The sequence below is a fragment of the Amblyraja radiata genome, chromosome 5, assembly GCF_010909765.2.
Source record: "Amblyraja radiata isolate CabotCenter1 chromosome 5, sAmbRad1.1.pri, whole genome shotgun sequence".
Taxonomy (NCBI): Eukaryota; Metazoa; Chordata; class Chondrichthyes; order Rajiformes; family Rajidae; genus Amblyraja; species Amblyraja radiata.
This window is the reverse complement of record NC_045960.1, coordinates 8,998,395-9,020,076: the sequence shown is the minus strand read 5'-3', so window position 1 is coordinate 9,020,076 and position 21,682 is coordinate 8,998,395. Positions and strand designations below refer to the sequence as shown.

Genomic DNA, 21,682 nt, shown 5'->3' with positions numbered 1-21,682 from the left:
TGTGTGTGTGTGTGTGTGTGTGTGTGTGTGTGTGTGTGTGTGTGTGTGTGTGTGTGTGTGTGTGAGTGTGTGTGTGTGTGTGTGTGTGTGTGTGTGTGTGTGTGTGTGTGTGTGTGTGTGTGTGTGTGTGTGTGTGTGAGTGTGTGTGTGTGTGTGTGTGTGTGTGTGTGTGAGTGTGTGTGTGTGTGTATGTACAATACAATACAATTTATTGTCATTTGAGCCTCAGTGAGACTCAAACGAAATTCTGTTTCCACAGCCATACAAAGACAATTCCTAGACATACTCACAATTTAGTTCACACAAACATCCATCACAGTGGACCCACTGTGATGGAAGGCAAAGTCTTTTCTCTCCCCTGTTCTCCATGTCTCTCCCGATGTCGAAGCCCCAGGCGGGCGATGATAAGTCCCACGGCCATTTTAGGCCGTGCCGGACGATTTACGGCCCCGCTCCCGGTCTAGAAGTCGCGAAGTTGGAGCCCCCGGCGGGCGCTGGAATGTCCCACGGCCATGAAGCCGCGCCGGGCGATGTATGACCCCGCTCCAGGTCGTTCCAACCCCGCGACACGGGCTGGAGAAGTCGCGTTGCGGGAGCTCCGGGAAGCTGTCTCTCTCTCCCCCCGGACCCGTGAGCTCCCGATGTCCCAGTCCACCGGACCTGCGGCTGCGTTGCTGGAGCCTCCGAGCCCCAGGAGTCGAGTCGCAGCAGCGAGTCACCACCGATCCCCACGCTCCGAGGCCGGCCAGCCCCACGATGGTGAGTAGTCCGCAGCTCCGCAGTCTCCCAAGCCCCCGGGTCGTTCAGGTTGGAGGCCGCTCCACGGTGCTAGGCCCCAACGACAACGGAGACCCGACAGGGAAAAGGTCGGGTCTCCCAGACAGGGAAGAGATTTTAAACAGTTTTTCCCTCCCGCCCCCCACATATACACATTTAAAACCAGTATTAAAAAACACCAAATACTACATTCAACTAGACAAAAAATAAAAAAAAGACAGACAGGCTGCAACGGGTGAGTCGCGCCGCCAACAACGTGTGTGTGTGTGTGTGTGTGTGTGTGTGTGTGTGTGTGTGTGTGTGTGTGTGTGTGTGTGTGTGTGTGTGTGTGTGTGTGTGTGTGTGTGTTTATGGGTATGTTGTATATATACACACTGAGCTTTTCTTTTCTCTCTCTCGTTTGTCTCGCTTGTTTACATATTCTGTTGTGCTGCAGCAAGTAAGAATTTCATTGTTCTATCTGGGACAAATGACAATAAAACACTCTTGACAAATGAGTGTGAGTGCATTTCTATGACATTCTGGCCTTACCTGGCAGCTCCCAGGGTCAAAAGCAGAAATCAGGTGATTTTTCGAGATTGCAGGCACTACTTCCTGATCCATCACAATTCCTAAATTACTGGTAAAGTTGTTGCCTCACAGCGCCAGAGATCCAGGTTCGAGCCTGACCTCAGGTGCTGACTCTGTGTGGAGTTTGCATGTTCTCCCTGTGACCGCGCGGGTTTCCTCAGGGTGCTCCAATTTCCTCCCACATCCCAAAGACATGCGGCTTTGCTGGCTAATTGGCCATTGTAACTCGGCCCTTGATTTAGATTATTTAGATTATTAAATAAAACTGCAGATGATGGAACAATCGGAGGTAGACTAAAAATGCTGGAGAAACTCAGCGGATGAGGCAGCATCTTTGCTGCCTCACCCACTGAGTTTCTCCAGCATTTTTTGACTACCTAGATTAGTTTAGTTTAGAGGTGCAACGCAGAAAGAGGTCCTTCGGTCCACCAAGTCTGCGCCGACCAGCAATCCATGCACACCAACACTATCCTACACACACTAGGGACAATGTACAATTTTACCAAAGGCAATTAACCTACAAACCTGTACAGCTTTGGAGTGTGGGAGGAATCCAGAGCACCTGGAGAAATCCTATGCAGGTCACGGAGGAGAATGTACAAACTCCGTACAGACAGCACCCGTGGTCAGCATAGAACTTGGGTGTATGGCGCTGTAAGATTGCACCACCGTGCCACCGATGAACAGTGGATGAGTAAGTGGGATAACACAGAACTGGACCTGGGGGGGGGGGGGGGGGGGGGGGGGGGGGGGGGAACGGAAGGACAAAGACGTACTTCCATGCTGTATCTTTCATTCCATCATGTCAAAGCTCACTGTAATCTCTGCATGGTCAATGTATGAAATGCTTGAGGCCCTCAGTCTGAAGAAGGGTCTCGACCCGAAACGTCACCCATTCCTTCACTCCAGAGATGCTGCCTCTCCCGCTGAGTTACTCCAACATGTTGCGTCTTCTTCGGATTAAACCAGCATCTACAGTTCCTACCTACACAAGCTGTAATTACTCCAGTGCAGTTCCAGACTAATGGCCCAGCATGTTTTGGATGAATGCTCTGTGCCTGATAATGATGGGTATGCACAAGAAAACCTGTGTTAAGAGTTACTGCTTCAATTGCCTTTGCCTAATGCCCAGAAACAGACATTAATCGCAGGAAAATCAGCTCCATCCACTTCATAGGCCGTGAACTGGGGGCGCACATATGATTAAAGACGTAGAATACAATTAGGTAATTGTTCGTAAGACTGAAGCCTTACTTCTTGATAATTATTGGATTTATATCCTGGTGCATTCGGTAAAAGCCTCAGTGAAATCCCTATTAAAGTTGCAGATGCCCATTTTGCTTTTTGTTTTTAAAATAGCTCCATGTTCGGGATCTTTGATCCAGTGCCAGATGAAGCCAATTAAAGCGTAGCTCAAGGGGAGCTGAACCCAAATTACAACCGTTAAGAGTTAGAAGGTCATGAACCATTTAAGCATCAAGCTCAACCGAGTAAAACTTGCCGCGCTGAAATGCGTGCCACCTTAAACATTTCTGCTTTAACTTTTATGATTCTGGCAAATGGGTAACTTTTCGGAACAAGGCGAGGTTTGGGAAATTAAAGAGATTTTCCGTTTCGGACAGAGAGCACGAGTACTCTGCAAGCCCAGATCAAACAATTGAATAATTATATGTTCTGTTCCCAATAATATGTTTCGGTTCCAACCTCTAAAGAGCAATCGCACTGAAGCAGGGCAAGGTTTCTATTTCCTGCGCAGTCATCCTGATAATATCAACTGAAGCGGATTAAAGGCTGGTTTATGTCCATAATGTCACGGGAAGAGAATTAGGCCATTCGGACCCGACTGCTGGTGCTGTCTGTACGGAGTTTGTACGTTCTCCCCGTGATCTGCCTGAATTCTCTCCGGGAGCTCCGGCTTCCCCCCACGCTCCAAAGACGTTCAAGTTCGTAGATTAATTGGCTGCTGTAAATTGTAAATTGATTAGTGTGTAGGATAGATCCAGCGGTGACCGGGGTGATCACATAGTTTTATGAGCAGAATTAGGCCATTCCGCCCATCAATTCTACACCATTCAATCATGGCAGATCTATCTCTACCTCTCAAACCATTCTCCTGTCTTCTCCCCATAAGCCTGATACCCGTACTAATCAAGAATCTGTCAATCTCCGCCGTAAAAATATCCACTGACTTGGCGTCCATCAGCCTTCTGAGGTAATGAATTCCACAGGTTCACCACCCTCTGACTAAAGAAATTCCTCCTCATCTCCTTTCTAAAGGTACATCCTTTTATTCTGAGGCTATGCCCTCAGGTTCTAAACTCTTCCACTAGTAGAAACATCCTCTCCACATCCACTCTATCCAAGCCTTTCACTATTCAGTAAGTTTCAATGAGATCCCCCCACATCTTTCTAAACTCCAGCGAGTACAGGCCCAGTGCGCACCCTTGTCCTTCGAATCCATGCTGCTGAGGAACCAGGTTGAAAATTCACACTCATCTGACATCAATTAATTCCTGCTAGCAAAGACCATTGGAAATAGGGAATGAATCACGTAAAGTATTGGGTGTTCATTTTTGATTAGTACGAGTGTCGGGGCTTCCATAGAAACATAGAAACATAGAAAAATTGGTGCAGGAGTAGGCCATTCAGCCCTTCGAGCCAGCATCGCCATTCAATATGATCATGGCTGATCATCTAAAATCAGTACCCCGTTCCTGCTTTATCCCCATTACCTTTGATTCCGTTAGCCCTAATAGCTAAATCTAACTCTCTCTTGAAAACATCCAGTGAATTGGCCTCCACTGCGTTCTGTGGCAGAGAATCCACAGATTCACAACTCTCTGGGGAATAAGTTTTTCCTCATCTCAGTCCTAAATGGCCTACCATTTATTATTTAACTGTGACCCCTGGTTCTGCACCCCCAACATCGGGGACATATTTCCTGCATCTAGTGTCTCGCATCCTTCTAAATTCCAATGAATACAAGCCCAATTGACCCATTCTTTCATCATATGTCAGTCCCGCCATCCCGGGAATTAACCTGGTGAACCTACGCTGAATTCCCTCACGGCGATCACGGTGGTGCAGCGGTAGAGTTGCTGCCTTACAGCGAATGCAGCGTCGGAGACCCAGGTTCGATCCCGACTACGGGTGCTGTCTGTACGGAGTTTCTACGTTCTCCCCGTGACCCGTGTGAGTTTTCTCCGAGATCTTCGGTTTCCTCCCACACTCCAAAGAAGTACAGGTCTGTAGGTTAATTGGCTTGGTAAATGTAAAAATTGTCCCTAGTGGGTGTAGATAGTATTAGTGTGCGGGGATCGCTGGTCGGCACGGACCAGGTGGGCCGAAGGGGCCTGTTTCCGCGCTGTATCTCTAAACTAAACTAAAAAACTAAGCAATAATGTCCTTCCACAAATAAGGAGATTAAAATTGCACACAATACTCCAGGTGCACTCACCAGGGCCCTGTACAATTGCAGTAGGACCTCCTTATTCCTAAACTCAAATCCTCTCGCAATGAAGGCCAACATGCCATTAGCTTTCTACACTGCCTGCTGTACCAGTGACTGATGTACAAGCACACCAAAGCCTCGTTGCACTTCCCCTTTTCCTAATCTGACACCATTCAGATAATAATCTACCTTCACCAAAGTGGATAACCTCACATTTATCCACATTATACTGCATCTGCCATGCATCTGCCCACTCACCCAACCTGTCCAAGTCACCCTGCAGCCTCGTAGCATCCTCATCACAGCTCACACTGCCACCCAGCTTTGTATCATCTGCAAACTTGGAGATGTGCACTACATCTACATTACACTGCACTACGTGACAATTTAGTTTGTCACGTGTAGTGCACAGGTACAGGTAGGTACAGTGAAAAGCTTTTTGTTCAGTCAGAAGAAAGACAATACATGATTACAATCGAGACATTTACAGTGTACAGATACATGATAAGGGAATAACATTTAGTGCAAGGTAAAGTCAGCAAAATCTAATCAAGGATAGTCCGAGGGTCACCAATAAGGTAGATAATAGTTCAGGACTGCTCTCCGGTTGTGGGAAGAAGGCAGGAGAATGGCAGGGAAATGTAGATCAGCCATGATTGAATGGTGGAGTAGACTTGATGGGTAAATTGGCCTAATTCTGCTCCTATCACTTACGAAATAATGAATTTAATGGATTATCTAGATGCTGATTTACACTTGACAAAGGCACGGCCAATTCAATCACCACTGTGATGTCCAACTTTGGGCTGGGCATTAGAGTCAAATTAGAATTGTCCCATAGACTGCTCAAGCAACATCTTAATAAGTTAGCTTACAAGGCACATCTTCCTACAGCATTATACCTGCATATGCCATGGCTCACTGCTATCAAAACAGCAGAGTAATATAGCACAGAACAGGCCCTTCAGCCCACCATACCCAACCTAGTCTTTTTCCCCATCTCACCCAATCTTATTTGCCCATATTAAGTCCATATTCTATGCCTATTCAGAATCAGAATCAAAATCAGATTTTATTTGCCAAGTATGTTTTGCAACATACGAGGAATTTCACTGGCCAGGTCAGTCATACAATTAAAAGCAACAGACTCAAAAACACATTTTAACATGAACATCCATCACAGTGACTCCTACACATTCCTCACTGTGATGGAAGGCGAAATAAAGTTCAAGGCCTTTCTTTTGTTCTTCCTCGGTCAGGGGCCGTTCGGGCCCTCCGCGTCGAGGCGTTCAGCTCCTGCATTGGGGGGTTGTCAGCTCCCCCGCACCGGGCGATCGAACCTCGTGTCGGGGCTGGACGAACCTTCTGTGGAGTTGGAGCTTCCCGAGACTTCGAGCCCTTGATAGTAAGTCCACGGTGATCGCGGTGGGAGCGATCCCAGGCAAGGGATAATAATAATAATAATAATAATAATAAATTTTATTTTCGGGCGCCTTTCAAAGTCTCAAGGACACCTTACAAAAATTAACAGAAGAGAAAAAACATATAGTCGGAATAAAATAAATAATAAGGACATCACCAATACACAAATTAAAGACAGAAATCGCTCCAAAGACAAAAAATCAAAAAACACAATGTGAAGAGAAAGCAGCGGCAGCTAAAGCGCGCCAGCGTCCACTCTCCCTTCCGACAGCCATCTTGGACACTGACTAACATATTAACTTACACACACAAAAAAAAGGGATCCGCTCCGATGTTAAGTCCGCGCCCCGCGGTGGGGTTCACGACAGTTCGAGGAGCTCTCCAGCTCCAGCGATGGTAGGCCGCAGAGCCCGGAGAATGTGATCCGAAAATTGATCACATCTCTGGCAAGGCAGGAACTTGAAAAGAAGTTTCCCCCGATCCCCTCCTCCCTCCCCCCACATAAAATACACCGAAGTACATTAAAACAAACTTTTAACAAACGCTAAAAATAACGAAAAACGAAAAAACGAGCAGGGCTGCTATCTCCCCGGCGCCCCTGGTGGTCAATGGTTGTGTCACTTACATTGAAGTGTCAGTCTAAATGCCTCTTAAACAACTGCTTATCTGATTACATCACCTCCTCTGGTTCCACACACAAACCAACTACTCACTGTTGCGCCTCAGATCCCTAATGCATCAATCAAGTGGTTGCTAGGAATCTTCCCTTTTAACATAACACATAAAACATAGAACAGGAACAGGCGCAGCGGTAGAGTTGCTGCCTCACAGCACCAGAGGCCCGGGTTCCATCCTGACTAGGGGTGCTGCCTGTACGGAGTTTGTAATTTCTTCCCGTGACCGCGTGGGTTTTCCCCAGGTGCTCCGGTTTCCTCCCATATCCCAAAGACGTTCAGATTTGTTGGTAGAATTGGTTTTGGTTATAAATTATCCCTAGTGTGTGTAGGATATTGCTAGTGCACAGGGATCGCTGATCAGCACAGACTCGGTAAAGCAAAGTTTATTTTTCCTCGCTGTATTTCTAAACTAATGTTTGTGCAGAACATGGTGCCAAGTTAAACTGATCCCATCTGCCTGTACATGATCCATAACCATCCATTCCCTGCACTTCCATGTGCCTATCTAAAACTCTCATAAACGCCACTATTGTAACTGCCTCCACCACCACCCCAGGCCCCCAACAACCTGTGTAAAAAAAACGCTTTTAGTATGTATTTCTTTCAGTTAAAGCTCGGTGAAAAGTTTCAAACGGGACATCTTCAGATAGTACAATACCATTGACAAACCAACGGAAGGAACGGGTTTGTAGAACATCAAGTTTATTTGTTGGAAAAATGCTTTACTTTTAGAATAAATGAGTAAAATGTACATTCGTTAACAGCTAAATGAGCACATTAAAAACGTGTAACATTTCTAAATCCACAGGACTGGATGCTCATACAATGAGTTGGATCGAAACACATGAAATATAAGCACAAAAACAGAGTCTAGAAATGTTTTTGGCGTTGAACCAGCATTGCAAATTAGTCTAAGGCTGACTTTGAAAGTCAAATGAAGTGCGAGAATTTCAGTGGTAAGGTTAACAGAACAGCATGGATGTGGATCTCTGTGTAAATCCACATCAGTTGCAATGCAACTTTCCATACTGATCGTTGCAAGTTCTCTCTATTTCAAACATGTAGCACAGCGGGTGAAATTTTGCAGCCAGCTCTTGAAAGAGCTTACCACAATCTGGGTGTACACTGTGCACTGTGTACAGTGTGCAGTGTGCAGCATCTATAAAATTGCATTGCCATTATTCGCAGTGGCTTGTCCAACTGTAGCTCCCAGGACCAAAGCCGTGAAATGAATTGGCGTAGCTGGTAGACCCACTGCCTCACGGTGCCACAGGCCTGTGTGTAGTTTGCACATTCTCCCTGCAACTGCGTGGGTTTCCTCCGGGTGCTCCAGTTTCCTCGCACATCCGAAAGACATGTGGGTTTGTAAGTTAATTAGCCTCTGTGAATTGCCCCTAAAGTGTTGAGATGGATGCAAAAATGGGATAATATAGAACTAGTGTGTATGGGTGATCGATGGTCGACGTGGACTCGGTGGGCCAAAAGGCTTGTTTCTGCTGCATCTTAGTTTAGCTTAGTTTAGGTTAGTTTAGTTCAGTTTAGCTGAAGGGCCTGTCCCACTGTACGAGCTAACTCAAGAGTTCTCCCGAGTTTCCCCTGATTCGAACTCGGAGATTTATGGTAATGGCCGCTCGTAGGTACTCGGGGCTCTCGTGGACATTTTTCAACATGTTGAAAAATCTTCACGAGTCTTCACGAGCTTACCGCGTTTCCCGAGTACCTGCCGTTAGCGTTACGAGCCGCTAAGAGACGTCCCGAGCTCCGACGTACCCGCTACGTACATTCTACGTGCTTACCACGAGTTTGATTTTTTTTTTAACTCGGGAGAGCTCTTGAATTACCTCGTACAGTGGGACAGGCCCTTAAGTTTAGCTTAACTTAGCTTAGGTTAGTTTAGTTTAGTGATACAACGTGGAAACAGGCCCTTTGGTCCACCAAGCCCACGCCTACCAGCGATCACCCAAATACTAGTTCTATCCTGCAGAATAGGGAGAATTTACAGAAGCCAATTAATCTACAAACCTGCACGTCTTTGGAGTGTGGGATGAAACCGGAGCACCTGGAGAAAACCAACGCGGTCCCAGGGAGAAAGTGCAAACTCTGCAGACCGGTTCTTGGTTCTTGGTTCTTGGTTTCTTGGTCCTCCAAAATATTCCAAATGGAATTTAAACTGGAGGTGGTGCCCGTAGTCAGGATCGAGCCCGGCTCTTTAGCGCTGTAAGCCAGCAGCTCCACCAGCTGCGCCACTAATTAAATCTTATTCAATTAAGTATGAGCAATGCGCTTTGAATTGGTGGGGAGAGTTTAAAATAAATGTCTGGATGCTGCAATGATGAAAGTCAGGTGGAGGATCGTCTTAGGCGGTCAGGAAGATCGGGAGCAGCTGGTGGAGAGAGTGCATACAGGAGGCACGGTCTTTGTGCATGGGGTCCACAGAGACCTCCAGGAGTAATGGGGATGTTCATCGACTGCATTCGTCCCACAGACAGAGAGCTCCTGCAGCTTCCTGACAAGAAAGCCTGGTTGCAATTACGAACATAAGAAACAGAAGCAGAAGTAGGCCAGTCAGGTTCGAACACACCCTTACATAAGTACACCATTTCCCAAAATTATTAACAGCACTGCAACATTTATGTTCAGAGTTGTGTTTACCAGTTTCTAGTCCTGGCTATTTTCCGTCAATAATACTAACATTTCAATGGATACTTGGACTTCTTGTAAAAGTACATTACCATCCATTTAGCGCTATTAGCTTTTTAAAAAATTGAACATCAGTTCAAATGGCAAGACCAACTCTGGTCTAAGTTCAGGTACATGGATAGAACAGGTATGGAAGGATATGGACCAAGCGCAGGTGGGTGGGACTAGTGTAGGTAGATGGAACATGTTTGTTGGTGGAGGCAAGTTGGGCGGAAGGGCCCGTTTCCCTGCTGTATGATTCTAGGACCTACTATATGCAGGGTTTAAAATCGCCAGGGTTTTCCAAAATATGGTCTCCTTTTATTGAATTTCTTCAACAACATAATGGTTGAACACAAACTCAAAACCGACGCTGGGGTCGGGTGAGCCGGCATATGGAAGGGCAGTGGGATATATCTCCGCTTCTTTCACTTCTTCGTTAGTTCTGCGGTTTTTCTTTTTTCTTTTTCGTTTCTTTCTCGAAATTCTTTCTTCTCTTTTCTTTTCTTCTTTTCTTCCCCTTTTTTCCTTTTTCTTTTTTTACGATTTAGTTATTAGTTTATAAAATGTTAAAACTGAAGCGGTATGAAAATTGTATAACTGTTATGTCAACTACTTTCTCTTTGTACAATTGCTTCTAATAAAATTAATATATTTAAAAATAAATTAAAAAATCGCCAGGGTTTATGAACTCAATTTCTCTAGATTTAGGTTCAGTTTATTATTGTCACCTGTGCCGAGGTACAATTAAAAGCTTTGTTTTGTATATGTTCCAAATAGATCAGATCTACCAAACGTAAAAACAATCAAGTCAAACTCAAGTACAACAGGTAGAGCATGGGGGAAGATATAGAGTGCAGAATATAGTTCTCAGCATTGTCGCGCACCAGTTCACAGACAAAGTCCAATGTCCACAATGGGGTAGAGGTGAATCGGACAGTACCCTAGTTTATGGAAGGACCGTTCAGAAGCTTGATAACAGAGCAGAATAAATTGTTCCTGAGTCTGGTGGTGCGCGCTTTCAAGCTTCTGTACCTTCTGCCGGACGGGAGCGGGGAGAAGAAGGAATGACCAGTGGGAGCAGTCCTTGGCTGCTTTTCCAAGGCAGCATGAACTGTAGATGGAATCGATGGTGGGGAGTCAGGTCTGTTTGATGACTGGGCTACATGCACATCTTTCTGCTATTTCTTGCGGTCTTGGGCAGAGCTGTTCCCAAACTACGCTGTCATGCGACCTGGCCATAAGGCAGGGGTGTTTAGGAAGAGAATTCTAAATGTTAGGGAAAGAGGGCTGAAGGCAATATCATTAAAGGTCGGAAGCAGCAAGGAACACTTCACAGGAGGACCATCAGAACAGTTAGGAGCTCACACAGCTGGAGGAACTTGTGAAGTGATGAGGGTACTCTGAGAATGGAAAATGGCTTTCAGGATATTGAATACAATTACATATCCCTGAAATAATACAAGTGAACATACATAGTTGGAGAACAGGATGAAGGATAAATGGCAATTTCAACAGAAATGGGAGAAAAAAACATACACCGACCAATGCTATCGATAGAAAAATTAGAGTAAAACAGAGTGCTGGAGTAACTAAGTGGGTCAGGCAGCATTTGCTGAGGGAATGAATGGATGACTTTTCAGGTCATAATGAATAGGAGTAGAATTAGGCCATTCAGCCCATCAAGTCTACTCCTTCTTCAGACTGACTGGAGTAGTGGGGGAAATGCTGGAAAAGAGAGGTGGGGGCAGGACAAAGCCTGAGGTGGAGACAGGTGGGGGGGGGGTTGATCAGCAGATGGGGGAGTAAACAGACAAAGGCTGGAGCTAGGAAGGAGACAAAAGGGAGTCAAGTAAAAAGAGGAGGAGGAGTAAAATGTAAAGGCTGAAGGAGGAGGATGGGTGAAAGGGGACGGGGAGGGGAAAGAAGGGGATACAAGGAAAATAGAGGTTACAGGAATGGGAGATGAGTGTACAATGGGGTCAGAAGGAGCAGGCAAGAGGGAGGATGGGTTGAGAGATGGCGAGAGAAATGGGAATGCACCAGGGTGTGGGTGAGGCCACAGGAAAGAAAGAGCATGTAGGGAAGAATTACTTGACCTGCGGCATTAATTGGTGATTACAAAACTAATCAGCTCAGACTACAAGAAAGTCCAGCGAGGAAGTCACATCTCAATTCATTAACAAAGCCATGAAGAGCTTTCAATTTCATATTAAGCACAGGCAGGAATCACTCAAAAAGTATATCTTATGAGTCATAAGAAATAGCAAACAGAAGCAGGCACGGAAATCGCTGTTAAAACATGCGGGAGACACAATTTCCTGGCGGCCGCGCGCATGCGCACACAAGCGAGGCTTCGGCCATGGGCCCTGTGGACGGTAACATCGGGAGCTGACCTGATTGGTGACCGACTCCGAACTCCAGCAACAGCAGCTTCATCCGCCCCGAATCGTGAGGCTTGAATCGGTCCGTTCGTGGGGGCCTTTCATCGGCCGGCGGGGGCTTCAACGTTGGGAGCCTCGATCGCCTCGATGCAGCAGTGTGAAGCCGCCCCGGGCGCTGAAAGGCCCCGCGAATGGGCCGATTCAGCCCTTAGAAAGCTTCTGATAAAGTCCGGATTACAAAACATGGGGGTGGGGGATCGTCCCCCACCTCTCAAAGCAGGGGGGGGGAGGGGGACGTCGCCCCCCCCAGGATTTCCACCCCTGATTTTATTTAATTGGCCCTACATTATTGCTTTTAAGAATTTCATTGTTCCATTTTGGGACATGTGACAATAAAGCACCTTTCTCTCTCTCTTTTATCGTGGTTATGATTACCATTCTCTAATTCATACCACTGCCTTGTGAGCCCCACATTAACTTTAGGGCAGCACGTTGGCGCAGGGGTAAAGTTGCTGCCTTGCAGCGCTTGCAGAACCGGAGACCCGGGTTCGATCCCAACTACAGGTGCTGTCTGTACAGTTTGTACGTTCTCCCCGTGACCGCGTGGGTTTTCTCCGGGTGCTCTGGTTTCCTCCCACACTCCAAAGATGTACATGTATGCAGGTCAATTGGCTTGGTGTATGTGTAAATTGTCCCGAGTGTGCGTAGGGTAGTGTTAACGTGCGAGGTGATCGCTGGCCGCCGCAGACTCGGTGGGCTGTGTCTGCGTTGTCTCTCTAAACTAAACTAAACTTGGTGGCTGCTCATTCCTCTGTGAGATCAGAGCAATTTGGTTTTGCTATCCCTCAATAAAAGTGAAAAATAAACAAAAAATAACTTCAAACATAAAAAAACATAACCACACGATCTTCAAAGCCATAATCAGGACCCTTCAGAAACAATGAGTCAATAAAGGATTTCAAAGTCATAAACAGGCAACCGATGTTGTGGATGAGTAAACATGTCGAAATATCCCACAATCTTTTCTTTTGCAGTTGTAAATATTTTTCCTTCTATGAACTGGTGCAGCGGGAGCAAAACTAAAAGAGCAGACCAAGTAACAGAGCAGCCAAAATTAATTGAACTTACGGCAAGTCTTCAAGTTTGGAAGCTTCATGACGAGGATCAAGGAGATCGTAACCACATTCATTGTAAATTTCCAAGTAGGAAATGTGGGTTGTGTAGACTTTGCTGCTGTCCTGATCCAAGAGAAATGAAACAAAAATAAAACAGTGAACGAGTCCAAGAAAAGATGTTTGGGTGTATAATTTAGAATGGCAACCACCACAATTTAACCTTTTCATTTTCACATTTGCAACACAAAAGTTTCCTGCAACCATTTATTTCAAGTATCTTCAGATTAGATACTTCCCACTTCATGGAGTCACGGAGCAATACAGCGTGGAAACAGGCCCTTCGGCCCAACGTCCACATGGACCAATATCCCTCATCTATACTAGACCCACCTGCCTGCCCATATCCCTCTAAACCTTTTCTATTCATGTACCTGTCCAAATGTCTCAGAAACGTTGCATCAACTACCTTCTCCAGCAGTTCATCACCACCCTTTGTGTAAAAAAAAGTTAACACTCAGGTCCCTATTAAATCTTCCCTCACATTAAACTTATGTCCTCTGGTTCTTGAATTCCCTCCTCTGGACTTACTCAATCCATTCCTGTGCATTTACTCAATCCATTCCTCTCATGATTTTGTACACATTCGGTTGACATTTTATTATAGGGAAGGATTGAAGGGCGAGAATTCTTCTTATCGAGTCCACACACAAGATTAGAAGTTGTTCAGCCAGAGCTGAACACACTTCTCGGCATCTGCGTACAATGGTGTCTGTCTTGTCGCTTCTTGTGCTTCTTGTGCGTGGTGGTGGAAAGATTGGTGGAAACAGGGCCGCGACATGAACGCTCTTTCCTTGACCCCGGAGGGCGAGTGGGGGGGGGGTAAAATAGAATATAATTGTTCATTGCACAGCTTCAGAGAGCAGGGTGTTGCCACCTCTCGCTGTGGCATTGGGTAATTTAGTGCACGAGGGCTACTTTTTACACCAGCTCCATTACAAAGCTTGTGAAGGAGCTCGGGCAAGGCACAAGGATGGGGGTTATGGCTAAGAAGTTTAAAAGAGATCCACCTGCAGGAGGATGCACATTTTAAACACCACAGATATGGTCATGCCTTTGGGCCATTGAGTCAAACAGCATGGGAACAGGCCCTTCGGCCCAAGACAATCAAGTTACCCCATCTGAACTACTCCCACGCCAGCCCATTTACAGACCCTCGGCTGTAGGGGGTAAATTAAACCCGCCGATCTGTGCGTATTTTCTGGGGGGATGGGGGAGGGAGACACTTCCAAGTGGGGTGGACCATCAGTTGCCGGAAAATCAGTGGAGGACCTGTATTCACGAGCAGAATTTGAAACAGGTAACAATTAATGAATTACTGGGGATAACCAAATTCTTTCAGGGATAGAAATATCTGCAGATACCTGGTCTGGCTAACATGCAAGTCAAAAACCACATTGATGGGGTTAACCTTTAACTGCCTTCTCAAATAACCCGGCAAGCCACATCAGTCAGTGCAAAGGCCAATTTGGGATGGGCCATAAATAATGGCCATGCCAGCAATGTCCAATATATAAAGAGGATATTAAAAGAAAGAGCATTCCACAAGAGCCAAACATGAAGTGCCCAGTCAGTGTTAGTAAAAGGCTTTTGTTAAAATTCCTCGGCATTGCACGCACAAGTGCCATGATATGCAGAACAATTAAAAGACCATTGAAACTAAAGGTTAAAAAAAGCATAGAAATTTATCCTTGCCTACTTGTACTAAATGCAAACTAAATTTCAGCCGTGTTACCATTTAATCTAGTTAGTTTAGAGATACAGCGCGGCAACAGGCCCTGCAGCCCACCGAGTCCGCGCCGACCAGCGATCACCCCGTACACTAGCACTATCCTACACATTAGGGAGTTTACAATTTTACCAAGGCCAATTAACCTACAAACCTGGGCGTCTTTGGAGTGTGGGAGGAAACTGGAGCACCAGAAGAAAACCAACCCGGTCACGGGGAGAACATACAAACTCCGTACAGACAGCACCCGTAGTCAGGATCGGACCCGGGTCCCTGGCGCTGTAAGGCAGCAACTCTACCACTGCGCCACCGTGCTGCCCAAAATTTGACAGCCTCCGAAATTCGGTATAACAAGAGTCAGTTGGACCCACATTGCACGGCTGCTACAAGAGTCTTGTGCAGATTTAGCGTAACATAACTGCTGTGATTCTTTCATCCTCATCTCAATATTTTCTTTACAAGACTATATGTACGACACTAAGATAATTATCCAATTCATGACTTTATAAATGTCAACATTTTTACTTCACTGGTGGATGCAACCAAATCCTTTCACTCATCCTTTTCTCTCCTTCTGACACCTTTTTTTATCCTTTTCACCTCAAGCCTTTGTCACTTACTCCACCCATAACCTACATCCATTTCCCCCCACCAATCGGCACCCTCGATCATCAGTCCCACCCCCACTGTCTCGCGGAAAGCGGAGATTTTTAATAGATTTTACTTTCACCGGATTTCAAAATCCGGACTACAAAACATGGGGAGGATTGTCCCCCACCTCTCAAAGCATGGAGCGGACGTGTTCCCCCCGTCCCCCCCCCTCCCCCGGAATTTCCGCCCATGAGTACAGGCCTAGTGCAGTCAAGCACTCATCATATGTTTACCCATTCATTCCTGGAATCAATCTTGTTAACCAGTCCTCTGCTCTGCTCTACTCACTCTACACCCATGATTCTGTAGCTCGACACACTGCTGTTGGACAAATGACTGGTTAGTTCCGTTTAGAGATACAGCGCGGAAACAGGCCCTTCGGCCCACCGGGTCCGTGCCGACAAGCGATCTCCGCACATTAACACTATCCTACACACACTAGGGACAATTTTTACATTTACCAAGCCAATTAACCTACAAACCTGCACGAATTTGGAGTGTGGGAGGAAACCGAAGATCTCGGAGGAAACCCACGGAGGTCATGGGGAGAACGTACAAACTCCTTACAGACTGTGCCCGTAGTCGGGATCGAACCCGGGTTTCCGGCGCTGCATTCGCTGTAAGGCAGCAACTCTACCGCTGCACCACCGTGACCACCCTGGTAATGGTGAGGCAGAGATTGGGAGGGAGATCGATCATCTGATTGAATGCAGACAAAACAACAACCTTGCAGTCAGCATTAGTAAAACCAAGGAGCTGACTGGTGACTTTAGAAAGGAAGGCCGAGGATCCACAAACCTGTCTTCAACCACAGTTTGGTGGTGGAGAGCTCCTCGGCATGCATATAGAAACATAGAAAATAGGTGCAGGAGGAGGTCATTCGGCCCTTCGAGCCAGCATTGAGATCATGGCTGATCATCCCCAATCAATAACCCGTGCCTGCCTTCTCCCCATTTCCCTTGATTCCGCCAGCCCCTAGAGTTCTATCTAACTCTCTCTTAAATCCATCCAGTGATTTGGCCTCCACTGCCCTCTGTGGCAGGGAATTCCACAAATTCACAACTATCTGGGTGAAAAAGTTTTTTCTCACCTCAGTCTTAAATGGCCTCCCTCTGACCTGGACACAGCACATTGATACAATCATAAAGAAAGCTCAGGAACACCTCTTCATCCATAGAAGATTGAAGATATTTGTTATGTGTTGACGTTTACTCTCTTGACCTTCTGCAGGTTTTTCAGTGGAGAACATATTGACTGGTTGCATCACGGCATAATTCGGCAAATAATACGTCCAGGAAGGACGGTGATTACAAAAAGTGGTGAACACTGTCTGTTCCATCACGGGTACCGACCTCCCCACCATCAAAGGCATCTATAGGAGGCGCTGGCTCAAAAAGGCAATCAGCATCATCAGAGACCCAAGCCACCCTACCTACAATCTCATTTCACTCCCCGCCATCAGGAAGAAGACATGGGAGTCTGTAAACCATGACCTCCAGGTTCAGGAACAGCTTCTTCCCAACAACCATCAGGTTATTAAACATGACAAACACCAATCACACTTAGAACTGTGAACCGCCTTGGTTTGCAGTAAGGACTTGCGGGCTTTTGTTTTGTTTTGCATTAATATTGTTCTTCTTTTAATTTATTCAACTTTATTTTGTTTGTTTCATTATGTTACCTATTGAGTAGGTCTCAACCCAAAAAGTCATCTATTCCTTTTCTCCAGGGAAGCTGCCTGACCCGCCGAGTTACTCCAGCATTTTGAGTCTATCTACTGTGTTTACAGTCCTGTTATGCTACTGCGAGTAAGAATTTCATTGTTCCATTTTGGTACATATGACAATTAGGGTGGTCGCGGTGCAACAGCAGTAGAGTTGCTGCCTTACAGCGAATGCAGCGCCGGAGACCCAGGTTCGATCCCGACTACGGGTGCTGTCTGTACGGAGTTTGTACGTTCTCCCCGTGACCTGTGTGGGTTTTCTCCGAGATCTTCGGTTTCCTCCCACACTCCATAGACGTACAGGTATGTAGGTTAATTGCCTTGGTAAATGTAAAAATTGGCCCTAGTGGGTGAGGGATAGTGTTAATATGCGAGGAACGCTGGTCGGCGCGGACCCGGTGGGCCAAAGGGCCTGTTTCGGCACTGTATCCCTAAACTAAACTAAAGTTAAAGTCAACATGAATCTTCTTCCAGCACTTTGTGTTTTAACCAAATCCCCCCAACTACTGTAGTATGAGCCACACATTGACAGACGAGACGATTTACCTTCTGAAACTCTCCAAACATGTACGAGAGTGTCCTGGGAATGATGCCTCTGTCGCTGTAGCGCTCAGCTCCTCCTGTGACAGTGAAGGTCTTGCCACTGCCCGTCTGGCCATAAGCAAAAATTGTCCCATTGTAACCTGCAAGGACACTGGAAGGGGATAAAAAAAAAAAACAAGTATTCACATGCAGAATCCGAAACAGGTAAGCACACACAGAGTTTCACTTAATATTTCCCAGGCAAAATGGTGGGTATCTGGAACAACTGGCAGAGGAAATATTTGACGAGGGTATAATACGATTAAAAATAAATTTGGACAGATAAATAGATAGGAAATTGACAGATTCTTGATTGGTACGGGTGTCAGGGGTTGGGGAGAAGACAGGAGAATGGGGTTGAGAGTGAAAGGTAGATCAGCCATGATTGAATGGCGGAGTAGCCTTGATGGGCCAAATGGCCTAATTCTGCTCCTAGAATGTATGAGCATGAATAATCTGGTTGTGGGCTTGCTTCACAAACAAATTGCAGCATTTAAAGCCAAAGATATGTCTGATGCAATTGAGGAACTTCACCCACTTTCCTTCACTCATGGCACCATGACAAAAGCACACACTGCATCAGTTAAGCAGGAGTCAGTGCTGGAACTACTGGGGGGGAATCAAAGGGGAGAGAAGGCCAATATTTTGAGGTGGTATTGTCAGCTTGGAGCCTTTGACAGGAGCAAGATTGTGTGTTGAGCCAGGCCATTATTAGTGTACCAAAATATTTATGCCTCATCTGACAGCACATTTACCTGGATAGAATCACACACCAAGCAAATACGCCCTTCGGTCTTACTTGCCCATGTTGACCAAGATGTCCCATCTACACTAATCACACCTTCCCAAGCATGGCCCATATCCCCCAAACCTTTCCTATCCATTTGCCTGCAAAGGTGTATTATAAATGCTGTTATAGAACCTGCCTCAACTAACTGGCAGTTTGGTCCATATACGCACCACCCACTTTAATACCATTGATACGGACTGGGGCAAGAAACCCAACCAACTTCCAGAAGGGTCTCGACCCAAAACGTCACCTATTCCTTTTCTCCAGACATGCTGTCTGACCCGCTGAGTTACTCCAGCTTTTTGTGAATATCTTCGTTGAAGCGATTACTGGCTCCCACGTTTTGCTCTCATTCAAGGGGAGGTTTCACATAATTTTACAAGGCTCTCCCTCTCCTCCCTGGCCTCTGTCTCGTCATTGTTTAAGATCTGATCTGCTTCTGTTGTTAAATGTTTCTCCTAGATGTTACTCTTCAGTGGGAATCCTGATGAGGCTGTCCCACTGTACGAGCTAATTCAAGAGTTCTCCCGAGTTTCCCCTGATTCGAACTCGGAGATTTATGGTAATGGCCGCTCATAGGTACTCGGGGCTCTCGTGGACATTTTTCAACATGTTGAAAAATCTTCACGAGTCTTCACAAGCTTACTGCGTTTCCCGAGTACCTGCCGTTAGCGTTACGAGCCGCTAAGAGACGTCCCGAGCTCCGACGTACCCGCTACGTACATTCTACGTACTTACCACGAGTTTGATTTTTTTTTAAGCTCGGGAGAGCTCTTGGGTAAACTCGTACAGTAGGACAGCCCCTTGGCCGAGTATTGGTATGTCTAGGGTTTTCGACATACATTCCAAGCCCTCTCATGCCAGACTTCACCAGTTCAGCCAAGTTGTGATGACCATGTTGTTTTATCAGAATGTTTTGTCAGCCTGGATTACAGTGCAGTGGCACAGTTGCTGCCTTACAGCGCTAGGAACCCGGGTCAAATCTTGACTATGGGTATTGACTGTACGGAGTTTGTACATTCCCCCTGTGACTATGTGGATTTTTCTCCAGGTGCTCTGCATTCCTCCCACATCCCAAAGATGTGTTGATTTGTAGGTTAATTGGCTTCTGTAAATTGTCCCTAGAGTGTAGGATAGAACTAGTGTCCGCATGAACCCTGGTAGGCATGGACCTTCTAGCTAGAAAAAAAAATTAGAGGGTTTTCGTTACAGGGAGAGATCGGACATATTTGAATTGTTTTCTCTGGTACGCTGAAGTGACATCTGATAAAAGAATATAAAATTATGAGAGGAATAGTTAGGGTAGACAGTCAGAACCTTTTTCCCAGGATGGGAAACTCAAATACCAGAGAACATTTCTTTATGGTGAGAGGGCCAATACCAGAGAACATTTCTTTAGGGAGAGTGGGCCAATACCTGAGAACATTTCTTTAAGGTGAGGAGATGTGCGGGGCAAGTATTTTTTTACAGAGGGTAGTTGCCTGGAATACATTACCAGGGGTGGAGGTTGAAGTAGTGGCATATAAGAAACATTTTGTGTAAGCACATATATGGGCAGGGATATGCACTATGCACAGGTAGATAAGAGTTGGTCTCGGCATCATGTTCGGCACAGATACTGTGGGCCGGAGGGTCTGTTTTTGTGCTCTACTGGTCTATGTTCCATATAGTATTTTTAATGGGTTGAGCATAATTTCCGATTCTTGTCAAGAGTGGGCCCGGAGAAAAAGAGAGTAAAATGAGGATGTAGAAATCTCTCCAGAAACCTCTTCATATTTATGTATGACGACTGGATAGCTGACAGCACAAACAACTTGTTGGAATTTTTTTCAAATAGTCAGATATATATGAATACTTAACCTTTAAATGCTGGTTAATAGACAATAATGGATAATAATGGCAAAAACAATCACAGCAATATTTTGCACTTCTGTACAATTTTGACATGGAGAAAAGTTCTTATATGCTTCAGATTTAAAATCCAAAGATGAAAGAGCAAGCAGCCTTTTACAATGTCTTAAAAGACGAAAAGAGAGATGGGGTGATATTGAGAGGAAAATTGCAACACAAGTGCCTGGATGGTAAAAGAAACTCTAAAACCTATAGATGCTGGAAGTCTGAAGTAAAAAATATAAGAAATATGTGTGAAAAATGCAAGAAATATGTGTGAGAAATGGCAGATGGAGGTGGACTATGCTATTTCATTTTCGAGATAAGATTAGGGTTGTGTAGGTCGGTTCAAGATGTAATTGATGCTGAGGCCTCAAGTTTTTGCAGTTTATAACAAGGTTCAGATGAGGGAAGGAAGGATATAGCTACTACATTCTCAGGACACTAAAATAGATAGGAAAGTAAACTGTGAAGAAAATGTTGTGAACTGATAAGAAATAGAATCAATTCCATAATTGTCAATAGAAGAGAAAAATCTCATTATCTGTCATAGAGTCATAGAGTGATACATTGTGGAAACAGGCCCTTCAGCCCAACTTGCCCACACATGTCCCAGCTACACTAGTCCCACCTGCCTACGCTTGGTCAATATCCCTCCAAACATGTCCTAAACCTGTCTAACTGTTTCTTAAATGTTGGGATAGTCCCTGCTCAACTACCTCCTCTGGCAGCTTGTTCCATACACTCACCACCCTTTGTGTGAGAAAGTTACCCCGCGGATTCCTATTAAATCTTTTCCCCCTTCAACTTGAACCTATGTCCTCTGGTCCTCGATTCCCCTACTCTGGGCAAGAGATTCTCTGCATCTCTGTCATTCAGACGCTTTACAGATGATCAATTCCAAGTACAAGTTATTTACACTCAATGCCCCAACAGATAAAGACAAGTACACCATACACCTTCCTTACCACCCTGTCTACTTGTGGTGTCATATTCAAGGAGCATATTCCAAAGTGTATCAATGCTCTTAAAGGTTCTGCCATTTATTGTATGTCCCAAAGTACAGCATCTCACACTTGTCCGAATTAACCTCCATCTGCCATTTCCCACACATATACATATCATGTATTTTCTATTTTTATTTGGACGTTATTAAAATTGACTCATTACCTTATATCAAGGTGG

The 21,682-nt window shown here is 45.5% G+C and overlaps 1 protein-coding gene across 1 annotated transcript in view; it reads right to left on the bottom strand.

Moving 5' to 3' along the window:
* Nucleotides 1-21,682, bottom strand: part of kif6 (kinesin family member 6) — a 548,981-nt gene that overhangs the window by 471,266 nt on the left and 56,033 nt on the right. Inside the window, exons 4-5 of the mRNA XM_033020572.1 lie at nt 17,782-17,929; nt 13,089-13,198 (exon numbers count right to left, since the gene is read on the bottom strand). Of these exons, the coding sequence (XP_032876463.1) occupies nt 13,089-13,198; nt 17,782-17,929 (258 nt within the window). The remainder of the gene's footprint in view (nt 1-13,088; nt 13,199-17,781; nt 17,930-21,682) is intronic.